The following is a 17,065-nucleotide window of genomic DNA, read 5'->3' on the forward strand; positions in this document are numbered from 1 at the left end:
AACTAAAAGTATTTGAGCTTCTTTTCTATTTGATTATATAATAAATGATTAATAAATCGTGTGTTGAAGTTGAAGAATGCAAATTGAGGTAAAAGTGGTACATTCGGTGATATGGTGTACTCGGTGTTAAATCATGTTATTTGAAACTATATTAACTTTAGCTAAAGATATAAAGAGATTAGCTTATAAGAATATATTTTTAAATATAAAGAATTATATACTTCGAAAAACAAATAAAGTATTAAGTAAATATTGATATACTAAAAGATTCAATTATATAATAAAGGGAATACTTATTGAATAAAAGACTAAAAATATATTATTTTAGTAAGAGATTGATATTCAGATTTAATATAATGAGTATTAAAAAGGGGGAAATTCTAATAAAAAAGTATTTTCTAATTGGTACTATAATAAATACAGAAAAACTAGATATAATATAAGGATTTATCAAAATAATATAATAGATCCTAGATTATTAGAATCTTTATAATTTCAATTAATTGATTTAATCATTATTGAATAATATAGCTTTAGAATAATAATTCGAGGTAAAAAGTGGCCGATCCACTGATATAGCCGACCACTGATAAACCACGTTATGTTAATAATCTTTTAATAAAATAATTCATCTATTCGAATAACAGCATTGAGTTCTTTATACAAGTGATATAGTTTTGTCATTATTTACTATAAGCAGTAGATAATTGATTTCCCATTATTCTCTGGTTTTACTATAACACTCTTTAGTGTAACAATCTCTTATTACCATATGATATTCCTTTTATACTCAAAATCTTTAAATATAACCTCAAATAGATTATGAATATCTTATATTATATTCGGTATAGATTCTAAATTTATATAATAAAAGTCAAGTATTATATCAATAAGTATAATTAAAAATACTTTTGAAAATAGATTTTTAGATATATCAATATATTAGTAATTGTTGAGAAATAAATTATATTTATAAGCGAAATTGTTATTTTGCTCACTATACTTGTTATCTTTATTATAAAGTTTTACAAGATTTCCAAAAAGTTAATTAATATTTATAACTCTTAATAATAGATTTAGAAAAATCTTTGGAATATTTTAATTATATTCTAGATTATCTCCATTATCTTCTCCTATATCGCTTTTTCTTTTACTATTATTATTCCCATTATATTCTTATAAGATATTATTTCCTTTGCTTTCTTATAAAATATTATTCCCTTCACCTCTTTCGCCCTTACCTAAATCATTACTACTTTTATATAGAATACTATATAATTGATTATCTTTTTTCTTTAATAATAATAATAATTATAATAATAGAGAGTTGATTTATTAAGAATATAATTCTGATTGAAATTGTTCCAAATAATACTGAATAGTTTTTGAAGATAATGAATTATTCTATTAATAGAATTAGTATATAATATATTCATTGGGTTCACTATACTTTCGTAGAGGGTTGATATTAATTTGACAAATGAATTCAGAATACAAGAATGCTTATAATAATACTTTTTATTTAATCTCAATACTCTTTCCTTTATTATTCAAAGATTGAAATCCGGAAATAATTACAATCTGGGGTAGAACATTTAATATTTGTAATAGCTTATATTAATTAAAATCTAATAATTCAGGCTAATTATTTACTTGAAATACCTTGGGTTTCTTTAATAATATATATATAAATACTCAAATATCTTTTATAACTATTTTATATTATATACTTTTCAATTGAAATATAAATTCCTTATCTATAAATATATTCATAATCTCTTTATTAAACTATTCTCTATATAATAATTGAATTATATTAATTAAAGTATTATAAATAACTTGTATTGTACAGATCTCATATTTTATAATAAATAAGCTGTATAAGCATAGTTTATACCTAAACTTGTATAAAAGATACATATCAACTGCCTAAAAATATTCTGGAATAAAGTATTCAAATACATTAAAGTAATCCAATTAAAGCTTATTATTATAATAAATCGATTATTAATATTCGTATAGTTTATACTTACAGAAATCCCTAATTTCTTTTATATTTATTCTTTTTATAAAATTAATAGAGTATTTCTATCATTTTATAGCTAATATATTAAAATTATTAGACAGAATAATTAATGGTATAGTCAATTCGGTCATACTTCCAGTAATATTACTGTACTTAGACTTGTATTCTATGGAGTCGTTTTTGTATAATCCTATTATATTGATAGATAGCAAATAAGTAATAGAATAAAATAGTTTAAATATAATTTTATCAAAATCTAATAGAATTATATTTATTCAAAAAAGATAATATTTAGCTTAAGCTAATAGCTACTAATTTATATTTTTTAATATATATTATTTTAAAGAATAAAATATAAATTAAAATTGAATATAAAAGTTATTATTATATTATTAATTAATCTTAGATTTTATTAATATTAAATTATATTGAATTAATATTTAATATAAGAATTATTATTATATTGCTAATAGTTTTTATTTATATAAAAGCAGGTATCAAATCACATTAGATTGATATAAAAGCTTATATCTCTTCAAAGAAATATCAATCTTAATTACAAACTTATATTGTATTTGAAATTAAGATATCAGGCTCCTGATCTGTGATATTACTGATTAGTATTGATATCACTATAGGGATAGTGAAGACAATATAGTACTATAGTTCACACTATTGTAATATTACTTAAGGTTCTAAAAGCTAGGGCTACGATACGTTTATACTATAGTGCCGAGGCACTAGCGCAAGCGCTAGTGCGGTCACATGATCCCTGTCCCGACAAATATATTCCAATTTGCAATTTCTTATTAATTTATTCAAATTCTATACCAATAAAAAGAAATATAATAGAGATAATAATAATTTCGATTTTAAACTCTCAATATTCTATGAAATTATATAATATATAAAGATACTAATAAATATATAATATAAGGTATTCCTTATTATACTTAAAGATAATATACTTGAATTCTTTTATATCAATTATAAATTATTATCATCTATTTTTAAAAAACTATATATTTATATATAAAATAATTTTAAAGAAAACAAATATCAATATAATATACTATCTAAATAGAATAATATTATTTTCAAATCAATTAAAAAGGAAAACAAAAACAAATTATTTAGTGAATATCTTACTATTATAATCAAATAACTATATATATTACAATATCGATTTGATTTTGTTATACAGTAAATATTCTATTTATATAATAAACTTATATTTATATATAAGGATGTGGAGGTATATAACCTAACTTGTTTTAATCCCAAAAAAGAAATATCTAATTTAATTAATTAATTATAACAATCTATTAATATATAGGAGAGATTATATAAAAATAAGAAAGATATAGTATTATTCACTAATAAAAGATTCCATAATAATAATAGTAATAATCAGAATAATTCTAGAGATTTTAGAAATAACAATTTTAAAAGCAATAACTTTAAAAACAATTTCTATAATAAATCATAATATTCTAATTCCTCAAATTAATATAATTAATACTGAATATATAAGAAAAAGGGGTACTGATTTATAAAGCATTTTAAGGAGAAATAAGATAAACAAAAATATAAATACAAAAAGAAAATCAAGAGCGATAATAATAATATATTTAATAAATATTATAACTAATAAATAATCAAATATAAGGGAGAAACTATTAATGCAAAATCTAATTCAGAAATCAAAATAAACTTGTTTTTTGCAAATCTTAATATTGAAAACAATACAGACAAAGTATTTTTCATAAGCTCCAAGTTTATCAATAATTAGGAAGTGTTTAATCAATTATTAATTAATATAATATTATATATAATAACTAAAGATCTAATTGAAGTTATTCTATTAATAAAAAATGTAATAAACATTTTTTACACAAATTATATAAGTAAAGAATTCTATAGTATATATATTGATATAGTATATACAGGAAAATCTACTATTGGGATTGGATAATATTATATATAAAAGCAAATTTGCCTAGTTATATATAATCTATAAACAGTAAATACTATAAATATATATTTTGGAAAGGGAATTATAATATCAATAAAATCATTCTATATCAGTGTACTATTTGGAGATATCGACTTCTATATTGTGGATACTGATATTCCATTTTTATTGAGTTTTAAGGATATAAATTATTTTAAAGCATTTTATAATAATATTACTAACCAATTTATTACATTAAATAATTAATACTCTATTATTAGGAAATATAATTATATATTTTTAATATGGAAAATGAATATAAATCAATTTATCTAAAAATCAATTTATTAGAATAATTATTATTTAACTATTATTAAACTATAATATCTATATTAATAATTCAACCACTCATTAGTATAATACTTTTATTAAGTATTACAATAGGCAGGCTATAATAAGAATAATAACACTATTAAATATTTCACTAAATACTGTAAACACTATCAAATGTATAGCAAGTCGTTTGAATGTTTTAGGTTCACTTTATCAAAAAATACTGAATTTAATTATACTATATACATCGATATTATGTATATTACAGACAAATCAATTCTACATATTATTAACAAAGTGATATATTATTAAGCAATTTGATTTTTTAATAATATATTCATTAAGTATATATTTGATATCCTTAGGAAATACTAAATTGATATGTATATTAAATTATCAAATTATATTATTTACAATACAAAAAAGAATTTTGTGAGTAAAAAGTTTATTCAAAATACTAAGTTTATATCAATCACTATTAAGAGTGTACTAGTTAAAGTATATAACTCTATAGGTATTGTAAAGAGATATTATTACCTTTTATATTATATATATAAGATTTTAACTAAGAAACTTGAGGATAATAATTTGATTAAAATAATGGTTCTACAAATAGTAGTAAAAACTATAAATAATATAGTAGGATCAAATAAGCTTATTCCTATATTACTAGTTTATAAAATATATCCCAGATTAAATAATATTAACTTATCAATCACAATAATTATTCAATATATAAAAGCTACAAAGAAAGCTATAGTAGAAATATATTATATTTGTATTAAGAAACAAATTATAGAAGTATTAAAATTAAAAAACGGATTATCTATAATATCAATCCTTACTCTATCTTTGAATTTAAAGGTTTTAGTATAGAAAAAAAGCGAAAAAGGTAATATATCAAGTAAATAAATTAAATTACACTTTCTAATTAGAATAGATAGGGAGATATACAAGGTAGAGCTCTTCAATAAACCAATTAAATTCTATTCTATATTTATATGATTCTTTTATATAAAATTAAAAGAAATTGAATAAAATAATGGAAATATAAATAATAACAATAATAATACTATAATAATTGATATATTATAAATAGAGGTATTATAATCCTAAATATTACTACCAATAATGCAATTAGATATATAATTATATTGATATATAAGAAGTAATTTAACTAATATAATCAATATAACAAATATTAACACCAACTCATTATAATTGATTATATTCTTATAAGAAAATATATTTATAAAATATATAGAATCCTGATGCAAAGAAGTTGATAAATTAATAAAAAATAAAGTCTTTAAAATTATTTCAAAAACTAATATATTATTCAGAATAAGATTATTCAAATCATAATTTATTAATAAAATAAAGAATGAAAATATTAATAAAATATATACTAAATTACAATTAATAATTCAAATATATCAAAATAAGGGTAAAACCATTATTTTGATATAATCATCAATTATTTAATATATTAGCTAGTATATTGTTTTTTTATTTACTGCTATTTTGCAAGTATTAAACAAATATATTCAAATCTATTTATAGGATATTATATAAGTATATATTCAATCAATTACAACATTAAATAAATCGATTTATATAGAAATATCGAAAGAGATTAGACTCGAAAATAAATATATTCTATACATTATTAAATCTCTATATAACATCCCTAAGGCAGAAAACCACTAGTTTGGAATTTACTATAATTATTATAGAAATAAACTAAATATAATGCAATCTATATACAATCTTTATTTACTTTACTTCAATAATAATATTAACATCATAGAATTTCAGATAAATAACATTTTTATAATTGTTGATAAAAGATTTGTATACTTAGAATAAGAGTAATTGAGCAAGATTCATTTTATAACTAAAAACAGAGAGCAATTTATTAAGAACTATCTACTCAAATTCAATAATAGCTTAATCACTTTTAAAAGTAATAAAATCTACTTGAATTAGGAGAAACAATATAATAATATCAAAATAATTATATCAGAAAATATTGATATATATAGTACAAAAGAAAAAATTCAAAAGAATATCACTTCAAAAAATCAATATATCGCTCAATACACAAAAAGAGTATATATCACAATTATATATCAATTAGAGGTATTATATCATTTCTTTATTGTTATTCAAATAATAGATTCAAAAGAGGAAGATATAGTTAAGTTCAATAAGATTATTAAATAGCAAATGGACAATCTAACAAAAGAATTTATATTTATACCTTTAGATATAAATTCCATTTAATTAATTATATTTACAAATATATTTTTTACTAACAATACTGATTTATTATTACAAATTAACTATATTATCTGCTTAATGAATAAATACAATAATATTAATATTATCCATTAAATATTAATTAAATACAAGAGAATCATTAGGAGTATACTAGCTTCTAAGCTATATACACTAATTCTAGGCTTTGATATTAAAGCAATTATTAAAGATATAATCAATACTATTTTCAAGTTTAAAAAACTAATATTATTTATATTCTATATAAACTCAAAATCACTATATAACCTATTAACTAAATTCGGCATAAATATAGAAAAGTGACTTCTAATTAATATTATGATTTTAAAATAATGCTATAAGAATAGAGAGATTACAGAGATTAAATAGATTGATAAGAAATCGAACCCTATGAATATTATAACCAAAAATGATATATATCAAGTATTAAAAGATTTAATTAATACTAACAAGATAATTATTAAGGAAATACATTGAATAAAGAGGGAATAGAAAGCTAAAAGGAACTAAGAGAATACTATATCTAAAAAAATGAATTGTGGATTAAAGTATATAATTATATTTATTTTTAAAGAGTTGTTAATATTGGGATATCGATTATATAATCAAAAAGGGCATTGTATTAGCTAGCATCACATTAGCACTACTTTATATAAAGTACTAGCTTCCTATAGATAATAATGATCAAGAATGAATACAATCATAATAGACTAAAGTACTTTACACTTATATCAACCAAATTGATACCAACACATACGGACAGCTCTACACAGACCGGTTAACTTCTCCTTGCAGACTAAATTGATGTTAGGGAGGTTTTTGAAGAAATGACTGGATCCAGTAGGTCTTCTTGTACCAGCTTTCTGTTATGATCTATGCACATGTCATATTACGACTATATATTGGGGTTGGAGTTTGACAGTGAAAACCCAACGACGATGCTTATTGTAATATCCTCGACATTGTCAATACCTCTCCTACCACTATCTTTACCTAGGCATAAATCTGAAACTGAATAAAATTTTAAGAAATACCTGAATCCATTTTTCTAAGTACGTGAACTCACCGACATTATGATGATTGGATTCTGCGCGATTAGTCAAAACCATCGCGCGAGCCCACACAGATGCTTACTGATAATATCTGTGAAGAGAAAAGAACAATTTGGAGAATGATTCTTATACATACACGACGAATGATTAAAAGTCCTAGCCGGATATTCTACCCCAATGTTGAGAAGAGTATTAGTCACACTTGCCAAGTTATTCGAAACGTTCTTTCAATGTCTCCAGTGAGATTCCTGGTAGTGACTATAAAGACACATGTATCCCTATGCGAAATTGGAATTCAACGAGATAAAATCACTGAAAACTGTGAGGTCTAGGAGAGTGATTATTTCGAATTCAAATCTTGATATAGATTATCTTTTCGAATATAATGGTAGCTCAATGTGAGTAGGTGTGTTGTTTGCACCAAACGACCTCGTATATGATACATAAACTGCTAAGAAGTCTTCTCATCGTTGATGGTTTAATATTGTCAATCTTCAATCTTCACTCTCATCCTCAACTATCTTTAGAGTCTAGAATTTTGTGACACATAATCTAGATCTTCTCGAAATTGAAAATGAAATAGGGGTTATGCATACGAAGTGTTTTTCTCTTCCTGATCTGTAGCTCCATAGCTGGGTATGCCGGTCTCATTGTTATACAGAATGGTTAGAGTAGAGAATCTAAAATGTGGACGTATATTTATATTTGCAAGATCAAAGAAATAATGAGTGATACTGACAAGTCAATATAAGATACGATTCGAGTGCAACAGCACAGTAAAATCAGGTTTCTGTTAAACAAACACTCCTCTTCCATTCACTTGTCTTCTATTAAAACCCATCAAAGGGGAAATATCTGAAGCTCTCTTATTTTGGAAATTCGGTCATTCGGGAGCAACTCCAAATGGATCCATCGATCTCTTCCTTAATTTCCAGTCTAAATCATTCGACCTCGCTTCATACGATAGAAGTGCCCCTGTATCGTCTTTCCCCAGTGTCTATCGCTGAACAAGTGAACAAGACGAAAACGAAAGTAAATTACCAAATTTGCATTGTCAACATTTTGCCTTCCCAATTTTCCTTTCTGCATATTGGTAATTTGGTATTCGCAATTCTCGTCATTGACTTTAAACCATACTCTATCAAATATTCAAAACAGGCAGGGTAAGTGATCCAGATGATCAATGATTTAAGAATCTCAATCTCCCGAAAGAACAAATTCATTGAATGAACAGCAATACTTTCTCACTGTCATGCTATTACCTCTGGCTGTCGACAAAGATTGGTTGTTCATGATCCCTCGATCCCAAAATATGCAGTCCTACTTCTAGAGAGTTCATTGCTTGAACTCGAATCGGCCATCTTGTCTAGATACAAGTAAAAGCTGCGACTTTCTACAGAATGACCATGTTTCTCGCATTTGCCGTGTTTACCTTGATTTGTGTAGGAGGAGGACTTAGAAATATCACTGGCCTTTTATACACATATTAGAGTGCATCACAAACTCACCCCATGTACTAATTCTCTTCCCACCCCACTTTCCCTCCTCTTGACTCGATAATATCTAACCTCTCCTCTCCATTTATCACTCCTTTCCTATCTCATCTCCCATCTTTCTATAAAAACCTATACACTTCCAAATCTCTAAACCACAGCCCCAGCGATGTTGCTATCCTGTGCGCATGAGGGGCGGAATAACATTCAACTTCGCATACTGTGATACCAGAAGAATACACTACACCTTCGAACTTGAACTCACGACTGTTTCTTTAATCTTTATTCTGTGGTATCTTCGTTTAAATCATTTATGTCGAATGGAAAAGGAATCTTGATCCACAAAAAATCCTGTGACAAGCTCCGCCAACAACAATGACAACAAATGTCACTCGATACAAAATCCTCCATTGCTGTTACTGCAGCAGAAAAGACGTTCGTACTACTTACTCATTCGTCGAATATTCACAGTAAAACATAAATTCAAGAATCAAATCGGTATGGAACAGACAAATCCACATATCCATACTCTAGGAGTTGGGCCGGAGAAACCTCTTTGCACAGAATGTAAAAAGATCAAAGAAGAACTTTTATACCCATCCCTTCTCTCCTTTTCTTCCCTTCCTCGATCACAGTTCCAACTGCCTAATTCACCTATATAATTCACCACCCCTCACGTTCCACTCCCCTACTCCCCGCTTCCCGACTCTTTAGCTCCCAAATACCACATCCCATTATCTTCACACACACACATACCCATCCATCTCCCTATAAAACCGTGCACCTAATCATCACAACTATCCTGAATATCAAGGAACAAACAGACGAAGAATTTGCAGTCGATGGAACCGTATCGTATCTGCAAGTACTCAATATCGACATTTCGTATTCATCTTCACGTACTCAGTATCGATATCCGCAGAGGAAAATCCACATAATATAATATAGTACAACACGATATCTCTAGATATCACCCTAAATACAAAGTTAGAAATGCCATCCATTCCTCGCCTAAATCCGCCATCCCAAAATATCAACGCAACGCATATGGATTGATAAGATACATAGTTGATCCTCCAAATTGCAAAATCCCACCATGCATGCACGTATACCCCACGCAAGCGAATCCCCAGGAAAATAAAAAACTCCTTGTCCAGCTTAAAAAGAACCCAGTTAACCCAAATTCAAACTCAAGTTGGTATCAAATCAAAAAGGACATTCCCCACCCCACCGGACTGTTTGGTCCAATTAGCTTATTTCTCTGCAATCCCCAAGAGCAAAATCCCGCGATAAGTCTTTAATAACTTTAAGAATCCTTTCCAGATTCATCTTTATGATAGCCGCCAAAGTATTTATGAGCTCATTCACGCTATAACCGACATATTTGATATGTGTTAATCTAATCGCGTTGTGAAAGGCTCTCGTCTCAACCAACCACCGGGTAATCCTCGAATTCCCTCATTTGCCCATTCGAAATGTTCATGCCAAACTGAGAAAGACAGCATTCAAAGCAGCTTTATCCCACTTAATATACTTCCCCCTCCCCTTATCAATTTCATAATATTTATCATAAAACCGATCGTATAACGGTTTTATCAAGCTTGAGATTTGTCTTGCCAAAAGTTCTCTAACTTCTTTCTCCATCATCAATGACTTATGTTTCTGTATTAAATCATCAAAAGATTGATTGAACATCTTGAATTTCTCCTTGATTTGATCTTTCTCTTTGGAACCCAGAGCCTTAACAACTGCTGCGCTGTCGATACCAGTATTGCCGGAGCCAGATTGTGGGCGTACGTTGCCACGGTTTGTGTATTGAACGTCCAGTAAATAACCGGATGGCTCACGCCATGCAGCGGAGTAAAGAGTTGTGCCCGATTTGATCCATCTTTCCACCTCTCCCATTTTTGGTGCTAGTAATCCATTTAATTCACTCGTTTCAATCATGCGCTTGACAACTGTCGCGTTATTTGCAATGAAAATTCCTAAAGCAGGCTTGCCACCTTTGAGTAATGCTTTCGCTTTTTGATCCAAACTCGAAAGAAGAGCTTCGATCGTATCGATGCAGTAATGTGCAAAAATTTGTTTTCCATCTGCATTAACATCGAAAGACTTAAGACTAGGAATTTGGTCCGTTGAACCTTGAGGTGTGGCACTAGATTTCCAACCACCATCACCGATAGATATCATAATACTTGAGATTGGTCGAAGGAATTCAACCATAGTCTGTAATCGCATCATGGTTTCGGTAGTCATTGGAACCGTGGCGGCATCAGGAGGTAATGTCTGCAGAAGGTTAATTTTTCGTCGAGTATCATCCAGGAGTTCGGCTAGTGATCCTTTGGCGGTTTCTCTAATCGGTTTGAGAGCTGATGCGAAGGAAGGTTTTAATTCTCCTGTTCTACTTTCCAGATTTGAAGAGAGATTTGAAATAATCTCAACAATCTCATAAGCAAGGTAACAGTCGGTTGTCAAATTTGACTTGATGTGGTTATTTAATTCTCGAAGGGTTCGTGATAATTCCGCAATGGCTCCTTGACAAGTCAAATTGAAAACTTTGCCCCATTCGTCGCGAGTAAAAAGAGCGCATATGTTATCGTATTCAGCCAAAAATGCGCCTTCCATACCCATCGCATATGTTCCAATTCCATTAGTCCCTTGTCGATACATAGCATCCGGTGTCTTCTTCTTTGCGGTATTCATCGATGCTGAGGCGAGATTTTGTAACGTGGTTTTCAGAAAAGGTCCCCGAACACTTGCATATGATTGCATAACCGGCGATTCCGTAACAAATCCAGATTGACGAACAACGGAACCAATGTAATTTGTAATAAGACCCAATCTTGTGGTTTTATCTTGAGACAACAGAGGAAATGGTTGATTCTTGGTGATATAGTGTAAAGGTTCGAGTGGCTGAGAATCTTCTTGGAGAAGCCCTTGAAAATATGATTCCAATTGTGTATTTCCCGACTTTGATAATTTGCTAAGCTCAACCATGGCCTGTTGGTTTGATCGTAGGTTCGTTCGTTTCATATCGGCGAGAGCTTTGTTAACACGCTTAACAGAACTGAGGAAAACCGCCAAACCGACTGCTTCGGGGCTATGATGAATTAGTGACGTCTGCAGGTTGCTAACAGTAATGCGACATACCCTTTCCTAATGATATCCTCTTCATTGCTTTTGATATCTGATGGTTGTCGTATTCTGTCGATTGCCGCGATAACTCCGTCGATATCTGCGCATTTGTATGAGAATGGGTTGAGGAGGTTGGGTGGTCAAAAACTTACTCTGGCCTAAGATTTGAAGCTTTTGAGTATTACCATAAATTGGCCCAATAGCTTCTTGCACCCCCTTTCCTGTCGCGTCTAATCTTCCTAAACTTGCTTGAATTTTCTTTGTCAATTGACTCGTCTTTTCCAAGCGACTCTTCAATACATCGACTTCCGCTCTTGCTTCCTCGTCGGCAGCTTGTCGTCCTCCTAAGCCCACAGCCATATTTGAAGATGTGAGTGACCAAGCTCTTCTACCAACGGGTACGGAGTACATATTGTCATTTGTGGGGGTTGGACGCTAGACTTGATGTGATCAAAAAAGGCGGTGGAAGATGGCAGGACTGTACGTGGAGATTCTGATCGAGCTTGAAGAACATTAATATGTACCTAGTACCCAGCAGGTTGGATCAAGTTTGCGTGAGAGAGGTAGTAGGTACTTGTTATTATGATGATGTATGTGGATGATAGTGTAGATTGATGAAGAAGTAAAAGGTAGAGGAGAGGAAGAAGAAGAGGAAGAAGAAGAAGAAGGAGAAGAAGAAGGAGAAGAAGAAGGAGAAGAAGAAGGAGAAGAGGAATAAGAAGAAAGAGGAGGAGCAGAAGGACAAGAAGCACATGAAGGAAAGAAGTAGTAAAAGGGAGAAGCAAAAAAGTATATCTTCATTTCCGAGACCAGTGAATATTCCGATGTTTTAATGGTAGTAGCACACATATCGAGATTGGAAGGAACCATGACTACCTATCTGGGTATCTATCTACAGAGCTATTGAAAATGACAGTCTCTTCATCTCATGATCCCCATTGCCATCCCCATGATACCTTTTGACCTTTTGACCTTTTCTTTTCTCAGTAGGACCCACGCAATATTACTTGGGTAGGAGGGTGAGTACCAGCATTTGGCTTGATGTATCTATTATTACTTTTTATTCAATCCATGTGTAAGTATACTCGGTACCAGACAAGGAAGGAATCATTGAATCATCTTCTCTCACCCACCCGCGGACTCACCAAAAACATGTCGTCGTGGATATCATATATATATATATATATATATATATAATATATCTTCATTCTCCGTCCGAGCACATACCTACATATAATCAATTCCAATGCTTTTCACCCTGTGGAGGAATACCTACCTCCCGAGGTACCTACCTATCACAAGCAAATTTCAATGTGTGGCGTACGTCATTGATAACCACCGCCACAGCCACAGCCACAGCCACACATCCCACATGTCCCACCCAATCTCCAAATATTTCCAAGGCAGATGAGATTTCTTATATCACCTTTTGCACACACTCTTGCTAACTTCCCATTATCGTTCTCTCTTCCTCTTTTCACTTCCCGCCCGGACTTTTCGCTCCACCACAAGAACATAGAACATGGTTCTTATACCGAAACCCATGCTATTCGTTCGAATCGCGAGTCGCATTCGTTTCATTTCTTTTCGTCATGTTGACTGCAAAAGTTTCTCGTCGTTTGTTGCGACTTGAACAATCATATTCACACAATCCCCTTTCATTATGTCGGTCTTTAAGTTCTACCACATTAATTAAGAGAAATTGTACATCCCACCACAAAAGATTACATGCGAGAAATCTATTCGGATCATCCAAGAAGATATCACAATCTAAGATGTCTTCGTACTCTCAATATTCAAAGCCCTTGGTGGGGGTAACATCCACGATAATGGTCCTAGGGCTATTTTATATCCTGTATCAAAATGATTATCTTGACGTACAACCTTTACCAGCTACACAACCACGCGCAAAAAGATCACCAACAAAAGGAGAACAAGCTGAAGCACGCGCACAAAAGGAAGCTTTAAAAAATGCTAAAGAACTTTCTGCCCTGCCTTTTCAAGAAGATGCAGCAGCAGGAGATGGTTCGGCATGGGGAAGTTTTATTGGTACATTCAACAATTTCTCCATAATATCTGACGAACAATGGAGAACTGTTTCGGAGACTTTCGCAGGATATTCCGATTACATTATGCCGGATTGGGCCAAGGTTCTACCGGGATACATTGACAAATTGAGAAGGGAATTGAATATGGCCCCAGGCTCGTTGGCAGATGATATATGGAAAGAAGCTCAAGATCCGGACATCAATCCTGAAATCAACTATTCTGCATCCGTACGAGTATCCAACGATCTTTGTGATGAGGAAAAGGCATTTTTAGACAAAAGAAAGTTCATGACGAAAACCGCTCTGGCCAAATACCTAAGCCTCCCAGAAGAATCTATTCATCCGGATGATGTTCCACGTATTGCTATGGTGGGATCTGGAGGTGGATTGCGAGCTTTGGTAGCTGGCACAGGTTCTATGTTAGCGGCTGATGAGGATGGTTTGTTTGATTGTGTCACTTATACAGCAGGTGTCAGTGGTAGTTGTTGGCTTCAGTCTCTCTTCAACTCATCTCTTGGTGGAAGACGTCTGGATAGATTGGTTGAGCATTTAAAAGCACGAATTGGAATTCATATCGCTTCTCCTGTCGATGCATTAACCGCTCTTAACTCTGCACCCACGAACAAGTTCCTTTTGAGTGGATTTGTCGAAAAGCTGAAAGGAGATCGTAATACAGAATTTGGTTTAGTCGATATATATGGTTTACTATTAGCGGCAAGATTACTCGTACCAAAAGGTGAACTTGGTGTGGACGATCGAGATTTGAAGATATCGAACCAACGAGACTATATCAATAATGGTGAAAATCCGATGCCCATATATACAGCAGTTCGTCATGAGATACCTATAATAGAGGATCTTAACGAACAAGAAAAACAAACAGAAGTTCCCTCCGAAGCTACAAAGGAGAAAGCTGTAAGAGAAGCTTGGTTTGAATGGTTTGAAATTACTCCTTATGAAATGTTTTGCGAAGAGTTTGGAGCAGGAATTCCAACTTGGGCACTAGGTCGAAAATTTGAGGGCGGACAAGACATTCCTCATGAAGAAACTGGATTGCGAATACCCGAGCTACGACTGCCACTTCTTCTTGGGGTTTTTGGAAGTGCTTTTTGCGCTACTTTAAGTCACTATTATAGAGAAGTCCGACCTTTGGTTAAGGGATTGATGGGATTTGGTAGTATCGATGATATGATCGCAGGACGAAATGAAGATTTGAGTAAAGTTCATCCGATCGATCCAGCTAGTATCCCCAACTTTGCCTACGGAATGAAGGGACAACTTCCGGAATCAGCCCCAGAAAGTATCTATGAGAGTACACATTTGAAACTCATGGATGCTGGAATGTCCAATAATTTACCTATCTACCCGCTTCTTCGACCAGGAAGAGAAGTCGACGTGCTCATTGCTTTTGACGCAAGTGCAGATGTTAAAACCGATAATTGGTTATCGGTCGTGGATGGATATGCAAGACAGCGTGGCATTAAAGGCTGGCCGATTGGCGTTGGCTGGCCAAAATCAAGCGATTCAGCTGAGAAAACAGAACAACAATTAGATCAAGCTCAAGTCAGTACCGCTGCCGAAGCCGAAACCAAGTTGGAAAAAGCACAAGAGGAACAAGCGATGCATTTGGAAAGGGTCGTATCAAGCGAAGAGAAACCAAGGAGTTTGGATGCGGAAGATAGCGGTGATCTAGGGTATTGTACTGTGTGGGTGGGGACCACCGAAGAACGTGTCGAGGAGGAACCACCGTTATCTAAAGCGGTGAAGGAAGATTGGCAATTGATGACACCAGATGCTGGGATTGCAGTGGTTTATCTCCCGTTTCTCGCGAATCCAAAGGTCGAGGGCGTGGATCCGGCAATTAGTGATTATATGAGTACGTGGAATTTTGTTTATACCCCGGATGATATCGATCATGTGGTGGAGCTGGCGAAAGCGAATTTTGCAGAGGGGAAAGAACAGATTCGACGGACGGTAAGGGCGGTTTATGAGAGGAAAAAGAGGATTCGAGAGGATAGGGAAAGGAAGGAGAGGGAAGAGAGGTTTAGGAGGAAAGTGAGATTGGGGATTGTGGGGAAAAAGGGCGAGGGAGATCATTTTCATTTGACGTGATTGAGTAGAGTGTTACTTAGTGTATTGTATTATAATCTTCACGTGTGGAATGAAAGTTGATCCTGATTGTATATATTGGATCGATTAGATTTCAAATAGTATATCTTGTATGTATACCTTATATCTACCTACCTACCTACTCATCAATACCCAGCACAAGATCCTAGATAGATAGATCGATGGATAGATAGGTGAATCGAAAACATTGGTATATACCCAGTATATACCTAGTAAACTGCCAGATTGCCAGATTTCTAGATTGCCAGATGAATAGCATATACATAATCCTGATACACAATCCCAATGTAGATAGAGATACCGTAGAGATAGAAAGAGAGAAAGAAAACTGCTAGTACGTACTATGTACTATGTAAGGTAAGATTACTATGGAGTAGAGTAGGGATTACTCGAGTAGATCATTTTGTGATCTGTGTTACGGGTGCAAACTGTGGAAAATGAGAAAATTGGTAATGATGGGTTGAGGGGCGATGGGGCGATGGGTGGATGGGTTGATGGGGCGGGATTTCAATAATTGATGGATATTGGGTGATGGATATTGGGTGATGGGGGTTTGAGGGTTTGTGAGAGGATGGGAGGTGCAAAAGATGGGA

The 17,065-nt window shown here is 31.8% G+C and overlaps 3 protein-coding genes across 3 annotated transcripts; 2 read left to right on the forward strand and 1 right to left on the reverse strand.

Moving 5' to 3' along the window:
* Positions 1-10,638: 10,638 nt before the first annotated feature.
* Positions 10,639-12,705, reverse strand: EAE97_011860 (uncharacterized protein; the record flags this gene model as incomplete). The annotated part of the gene is made up of 3 exons (XM_038882374.1): positions 10,639-12,259; positions 12,310-12,394; positions 12,447-12,705. 3 exons carry the CDS (start codon positions 12,703-12,705, stop codon positions 10,639-10,641), a joined length of 1,965 nt encoding a protein of 654 aa, XP_038726770.1.
* A 177-nt stretch (positions 12,706-12,882) lies between these two features.
* On the forward strand, positions 12,883-13,127 carry EAE97_011861 (uncharacterized protein; the record flags this gene model as incomplete). The annotated part of the gene is made up of 2 exons (XM_038882375.1): positions 12,883-12,900; positions 12,924-13,127. The coding sequence occupies 2 exons, from the start codon at positions 12,883-12,885 to the stop codon at positions 13,125-13,127; spliced, it is 222 nt and encodes a 73-aa protein (XP_038726771.1).
* Positions 13,128-14,069: 942 nt separating this feature from the next.
* EAE97_011862 (uncharacterized protein) lies at positions 14,070-16,454 on the forward strand (the record flags this gene model as incomplete). Its single annotated transcript, XM_038882376.1, has 1 exon — positions 14,070-16,454. The coding sequence occupies one exon, from the start codon at positions 14,070-14,072 to the stop codon at positions 16,452-16,454; it is 2,385 nt and encodes a 794-aa protein (XP_038726772.1).
* Between the last annotated feature and the right edge of the window lie 611 nt (positions 16,455-17,065).

This window comes from Botrytis byssoidea (assembly GCF_014898295.1).
Source record: "Botrytis byssoidea strain MUCL 94 chromosome Unknown BBYS_043, whole genome shotgun sequence".
Lineage (NCBI taxonomy): Eukaryota > Fungi > Ascomycota > Leotiomycetes > Helotiales > Sclerotiniaceae > Botrytis > Botrytis byssoidea.